This window comes from Esox lucius, chromosome 14 (assembly GCF_011004845.1).
Source record: "Esox lucius isolate fEsoLuc1 chromosome 14, fEsoLuc1.pri, whole genome shotgun sequence".
Taxonomy (NCBI): domain Eukaryota; kingdom Metazoa; phylum Chordata; class Actinopteri; order Esociformes; family Esocidae; genus Esox; species Esox lucius.
Window position 1 is genome coordinate 15,939,296 of NC_047582.1, and position 7,338 is coordinate 15,946,633.

At 37.5% G+C, this 7,338-nt stretch overlaps 1 protein-coding gene across 11 annotated transcripts in view; it reads left to right on the forward strand.

Moving 5' to 3' along the window:
- The window catches only part of grin1a (glutamate receptor, ionotropic, N-methyl D-aspartate 1a), a 29,508-nt gene extending 24,856 nt beyond the window's left edge, over positions 1-4,652 (forward strand). For all 11 annotated transcript variants that reach the window (XM_010893968.4, XM_010893969.4, XM_010893974.4 and 8 more), the window contains one exon: positions 1,813-4,652. In XM_010893968.4, the coding sequence (XP_010892270.1) occupies positions 1,813-1,881 (69 nt within the window). In that variant the 3' untranslated portion in view covers positions 1,882-4,652. The remainder of the gene's footprint in view (positions 1-1,812) is intronic.
- The last annotated feature ends 2,686 nt before the right edge of the window (positions 4,653-7,338 follow it).

Genomic DNA, 7,338 nt, shown 5'->3' on the forward strand with positions numbered 1-7,338 from the left:
CAAAAAAGTTTTTGCTTTAAATGTTCCTTCATCTTCATGATGTTGTATTATTAGTTATTGTACTTACCTACTATGGGGCCTTCCACAGACAGGTGTATTTAACCTGAAATAATGTGAAACATTTTGAATGCACACAGGTGGACTCCATTCTATTAAATATGTGACTACTAAAGACAATAGGTTGTACTACAGCTCATTCAGGTGTGTCATAGCAAAGGGATTGAATACTTTTGCAATCAATCTGTTTTATGTTTGTAAATTAATTTAGAACAATTTGCATACTTTATTTTTCACTTTGACATCATGGGCATTTTTGTGTTCAGTGATCAGTGGCAAAAACAACTGATTAAATCCATTTAGATTTCATGTTGTAACAAAATAAAATGTGGAAAAGGGGGTGAATACTTTTAAGAGCCATTGTTATTGTACACTTGTAATATCCAATGAGCATATTGACCCTTGACTCTGTAGTTACATCATAACTTCTAAAGGTCAATATGCTTGCAAGCTTGAAGAAAAGCTTCAACACAGCCTAAAATGCGAGAGACAAAATCATCAACACTGAGTGACAGGTGTAATCAATTTCATCAGGTATTTCATTCAGGATTTTTGTAAAGATTAAATGGATAATGGTCCACACTGGATTATGATTGGCCTGTACTGAAGTTACCTTGTTCTGAAAATACCTACTTTATAGTCCAAAACCGTATTTAAGGCTTTGTCCTATAAGTTTGAAAGATGTGTTGTGAATCAGGTTTTTCCATCCTTTATACTGTAAATTGGAATCCATGACGAAGTAAGTTGGATTTTGATTTGACATGCTGGAAACAACACTGATGAAATCATTGTCTTGTAGAGAGCATGACTCAGCACAGTGGTATGGTTTGGTACTAAAGGACGGCAACAAATGCATACTATATTTTCCAAGATCAATTCATGGTCATATTTGCAATAGATAAGGAAGAATCCAGAGCAATTGCAACGGTTTGTGACACTGCGACTGTATCAATTGCTGAAGGAAACAATCCTTACCATTGTCAAGTATGTTACCTGCCACCAAGCCCTGGGCAGATTAAAACGACGTTACACAATCCCAAAGTCACAGTTGCCATAGTAACTGAGCACCTGCATGTACCGGGTATGTTTCTACCCAGCACTGTAGATGCCCATTATAATCAGCCACTCTGCTCCACTGGAATACAGTGAAATATGGCCTGGAAGTAAGAGTCCCACTGCACAGCACTTTGAACTAGCACTGACTGCTCTAAGGTTGAATTATTATTCATACTTTTTTCTCAGCTTTGCTCGGCTGTCTTATGTTATCCACTGTAGTAAATGATTGTCCACTCTGTCAATTGTTGAGATCATTTTTGGCTGATTCAAATGTGCTCTACCCCCCGGGCCTTACCTCCACTCTACTCTAGTCATGTTATAACCCTCCTTAGGCAGAGAAACACACTAATGTACAGGTGTTTCAGCTCTAGCTGTTAGAGCATCTGACCAGTAACTCAAAAATCGAAATGTCTGTCCCTGAGCAAGGCGATTAACCCTAATCGCTCCCAGGTTGTTGTAAATGAGAATGTGTTCTCAGTGCTTACCTGGTAAAATACCAAATGTTCCTTACCAATCTGAGAAAACCGCAGCGGAGAAGAAAATGTTGCCATCTTTCCTAAACAAACTACCTTCGGGGGGTTATAAAAAAAAAGGTTTCAACTGAAATGGAGCGGAGGTGTTCTTTGTGAGAGTTCTGTTCAGGGCTTTGTAGGGGTCTGACTGGGGCACTGTTTTCTCATGTTCTCTCCGTCTCTGCAGCAGTACCCACCAACCGACATCACGGGCCAGCTCAACCTGTCCGACCCGTCGGTCAGCACAGTTGTATGAGATGGACAGAAGGAGAGAGAGACATTCACTGCTTGGGGAGAGAGAGGGAGGGTGGGCTGGGGGCAGAGAGAGCCTTCCCCCAGCCTGCAGCATTTTTGGATCCATCGTTACTGAAACTTTTAGTCTCATTGGCTTTGCAGTGCAGCCGTGGAGTTAACCCCACTTGTGAGGGAGGACTGCTTTGATGATGGCCCCTGTCACAGCGGTCTGCCATTACTTAGCTTTAGGGTTTTGAGCTTTACTTACACATCCTGGGTTTTATTCGGTTGACTCGCATTTACGCTGAATTTATGCTTATACAGTCCTATTTTTGTCCAGTTTTACTTACTGCAGACATTGTGATGTTGGCTACTACAACTATTTAATATATCTAATTATACATTTAAAACAATCCTGTGTGGTTAGATTACTTAAGAATACAACCAACTTTTTACTTAAATACTTTTCTGTACATATCCATTAACTTCCTAGGAGAGACTATAACACACAGTATTTAACAGCACATTAGGTACACTTGGCTGGATAACTTCAGCATTTTAGTACCGTGTCTTTAAATTGATATATTTATTTTGATAAGTCTTTGTTAAATTGGACACATTTTAATAGTGAAAATCTGAACTTTTGTGACTTTAAATCAACCATACTAGAGATGGAAGCATGCACATATTGTAAATGTGTAGAACTGACTATTTATTTAATCATTTGTCCATGGTGTTAATACTGCTATTGTTTGTTGAAATACTCTGTCGCACTTAAAACATTTAAACTCCTCTTTTCTAATCAGTTGCAGTTTTCATAGATACAAAAAGTTAGGTATTTGTTTACTCTATTCTTTGCATCTTAATAATTGTAAAACTGTTTGTTAAATTCATACTTTTTAAAGTGTATTATATACAGCGGGTATTCTCCTTAAATGTTCTGCTTGTAATGTAATTTATGTATTTGGTCCAAAGAGGTCCTTATTACACCTTTGCTTTTCTCCTATTTGTAGGGGATTTTCAGTTACTAGTCTAGTAGAAACTATGGAATTAATTTCTGAAAAAACACTCTCAAAGGGGGACACCTTTTTGTTTTTGCCTGGCACACCTAATTCAAAAATCCACTTCTAAGCATTTTGTTGGATGAATCAGGTGTGTAGTCCAAGGACAAAAAAGGCAAATGTACATCCTTTTGGTTTCCCTGGATCTGGATTAAGAAACACATGTTATCGGCCATGTTTAGAAACACAGTCTCTCTCCCTCTCCCTTTCCTCAGTCTTTCTCATCTCCATTCTCAAAGGGGTTGCATCAAAGGGCCAGGTTTTTCACCCAACCAATGCATGGTCTTTCATGCAACACATCCTCCCTGAGGATAATAGTCTATTAACGATTTGTAGGTCTTTTAAATATAAGGTACTCACATAAATTGATAACTCGGCTAAATAAATGGGAACTTCACCTAAAGGAGACTTTAGTGTTTACATGTAGACTTATTTTATTTGTACTTTTTCTGTGAATATAGTTGATCACTAAAACTTTTTTTTTTAATGGTTTGGGAGTTCAACTACAGGCACAGAAAGAGTTAAAGTAATGTTCAGTCATTGAGGTTGTGTATGCATATCTTGGTTAGATGCAAAAACAGGTCATTTCCCAGGCTCTGGAGGTGAGAAACTGTTGCAGCATTTTGAAACAAAGACTATAGTACATTTCTGGTATGGTACTGCACAGCACTTTAGCCCCAGGGCTTGTCCATACTGGTCCCACCAACAAGGCAGACTCTATGGCATGATTATGCATTCAGTATACTGGTACATAACATACCCAATATTTAAAAAGATAAGTTGTGGTGTTATTGAGCAATTACACAGGAGGGAATACAGTATATCATCATTATGGTTAAAGGTTTTCCTTAGGCATGATATAATTTCAGGTGCCTGGATACAGCTTTTAGCTGTGATATATTGGCCATATACCACAAATGTGCCCTATTCCTATTATAAACCATTTTCCAACACAATTAGAACAGTACTTTTTTTTTTTACTGTGTAGTTTAGGTGTTCAATGCTGATTGGCTGAAAACAGTGGTCAGACAATATATCCGGAGTATGGTGTAAAATGACTTGTTTACTATTCTAATTATATCGAAGTTTATAATAGCAATAAGGTACTTCTGGGGTAATAGCTCACCAATATGCCATATACCACACTCCGGTCAGACACAATTTGTTAATAATATTGTTATAAGTAACAAATGACCAACAAACAGAAAATTATTTATTTATAATTGTATTAATTTATTCTTTTGACAGTTTTTTTTATTTTAAAAGATTATTAAAATAGATTGTAGTACATCACTGGAGAAAAAACATGTTTGTAGTTTAAGCACTAAAATAGCATTTGAATGTGTAATGTTATCACTCATGAAGTTCTTCTGGTCATGTTCATATTCTGGCACATGCATGCTTGTGTGTTTATTTGTATTGTTTTGGATCTTGAATGCTTATTGATTATTGATCATGCCGGATTTGTGTAGTTTACTGAAACATGCTTTGAATGCATTGTAAATAGAAATTGGTTTGTAATTGATGAGGAACGGAAGATTGCATTGCACTTGCTGTACTGTTACTGAAGAGAATGTCATGGACACAGACACAAACAAACACACTTCATTGTACATATTTGGAAGTTTGACCTCAATCACGATGAAATAACATTGTTTTTCAATTAAACTCTCTTGTTTGTATAGATTTACTTGTAAATAAAACCAACCTATTGCCAAATGCAATCAGAGATGCTTTTGTTTGTGCATTTAAACTTGGTAATAATATATATAATTTTGGAGACTGTGTTTGCCCATTTATGAAGATTAGTTTGTGGTCACCATTCTAGGGCCCGCTTAAGATTCAACAAGATACCAGCAAAATAAGAGAGAGCATTCCTTGGATCCAAAAAGATACATCCTGAATATAATTCAGACAGACCTTAGTCCCCTGTCAAATGAACTAATGCAATGTAAACATTGCCAACCATGCAGGAAATAATGAGTTTGATTAAATTAAATGAACATAGGCCAGTGTCTGCTCCAGATTCTAGGCTTTGCATTTGGCATCTGTTGTTGGTGTTTGACAACATGAGGACCAAATAATGCCAGTATAGCTAGCCATCATTAGGCATATACAATACATTTGAATATTTTAATCAGAGACAAAGTAAAAAAAAAAAAGTCAAACTTTCAACTGTTTGAAATGCCCTGATTTCCAAAAAAGAAATCACAGCCTCTGTTGAGATTTCTGGAAAACCTGGGAAGTTTAACAGAATTTTACAACACTACCTGCAAGGCATTAGCCTGCAAAGTAATGGGTGATTCCTGTCAGAATTCAGTATATATTTTAACAGCGAGAAGCAGGAATTAAATTATGTTTGAGGTTTGTGTATATAAGGTTAATTAATCAGTCAATGTACATACAAAAAACAGATAAAAAAAACTATTCCAAAATATCAACCAGAAACTGAGCATGCTGGGAGCATTATAATTTTGAACTTAAAAAAGTGAGTGAAAGTATCACAAACATTTTAAGTCATCAAGAATATATCATTAGCTTTGAGTTACACTTTGTGTCATGGTACGGTGAGGATCAGCGCCACCGTGCTGTGCACTCCCACTTCCCATCACTCCACAAACTCACCCTGGACTCATTCATGGTCTTGTCTCCCATCATCACTAACACCAGGTCCCAAATCACTATGTGTTTAAATGTTTCTCCTCTGCTCCCCTCACTTGTCCATCATTGTTGTTGTTATTGTATGTCACACATAACGGTTGAGTGCTTTCATTTTGCTGTTTCAATTCAGCCCCTTTACTTTCATTCAGTTTGTTTGTACTCCGTGTTTGTTTCGATTAAAAAGTCTACATCGAATGCATTCTGCCTGCGCCTGGTTCCTCTCCACCACCACCGTTACACTAAGTAGAAATATTTCAGTAAAACGCACCTTTACAATGTACAAATGCTACACTATATGGCCAAAAGTATGTGGACACCCCTACTAATTATAGAGTTCAGGTGTTTCAGCCACTCCCATTGATCACAGGTGCATGAAATCTCTATTGACAAAGTGCAACGGGTCGTTCTGAAGAGCTCAGTGGCTTCAAATGTGGCACTGTCATAGGATGCCACCTTTGCCACAAGTCAGTTTGTCAAATTTCTGTCCTACTAGATCTGCCCCGGTCAACTGTAAGTGCTATAATTGTGAGGTGGAAGCATTTAGGAGCAACAACAGCCCAGCCACGAAGTGGTAGTCCATAAAGACATTGTTCGACGAGGTTGGTGTGAAGGAACTCAAGCGGCTTGCACTAGGCCCTGACCTCAACCCCACTGAACACGTTTGGGATGAAGTGGAACAGCAATTGCGAGCCATACTTTTTGCCACAGTAGTGTATCTGCTTTCAGTAGAGGTGGTAGCACATTACTGCTACCTAGTGCAGGAAAAATGTAGCACGCTGTGCATACACAGCAGACTCTACAAGGTGCATTCCACACCATGGCTGGGTTCCATGGATTGGACAGCATTAAATTAATCTTTCTCCATCGTGTCCCAAATATGCTCTGTTGGGTTGATGTCTGTTGACTGCACTGGTAACTTTTCTGAGATTAGTCAGACTAGGCAATGTTTTTCAACTCCTTAATTGTGCAAAATTGGTGCTTGCGTGCCCACTGGAAACATTCACAACCATACCACGTTCAATGTCTTAGATCACTTATTTAACTTATTTTAACATTCAAGCAAACAGTAATTGGATGCCTGCTTTAGAAGTACATTTTTGTCAACTAGACAGTGTATTGACTCACTGAGTGTATACTTAATACATATCTGACAATGGCAAAATGCTTTTGTATTATAATTTGTATGGGACACTTTGCTTTTACTGTTGTGTATATATATACAGTGGATATAAAAAGTCTACACACCCCTGTGAAAATGCCAGGTTTTTGTGATGTAAAAGAATGAGACAAAGATAAATAATGTCAGAAATTTTCCACTTTTAATGTGACCTATAATGTGAACAATTCAATTGAAAAACAAACTGAAGTCTTCGACAGGGAAAATTAAAAATAAAAAGCTGGTTGCATAAGTGTGCACACCCTCTTATAAATGGGGATGTGGCTGTGTTCAGAATTAACCAATCACATTCAAACCCATGTTAAACAGAAGTCATTACACACCTGCCATCATTTAAAGAGACTCTGATTAATCACAAATAAAGTTCAGCTGTTCTAGTAGGATTTTCCTGACATTTTCCACAGAAAATGGAAGCTCCACAGAGAGCTTCCAAAGCATCAGAGGGATCTCATTGTTGAAAGATATCAGTCAATAATTTCCAAAGCATTAGATATACCATGGAACACAATAAAGACAGTCATCATCAAGTGGAGAAAATATGGCACAACAGAGACGTTACCAAGAACTGGACATCCCTCTA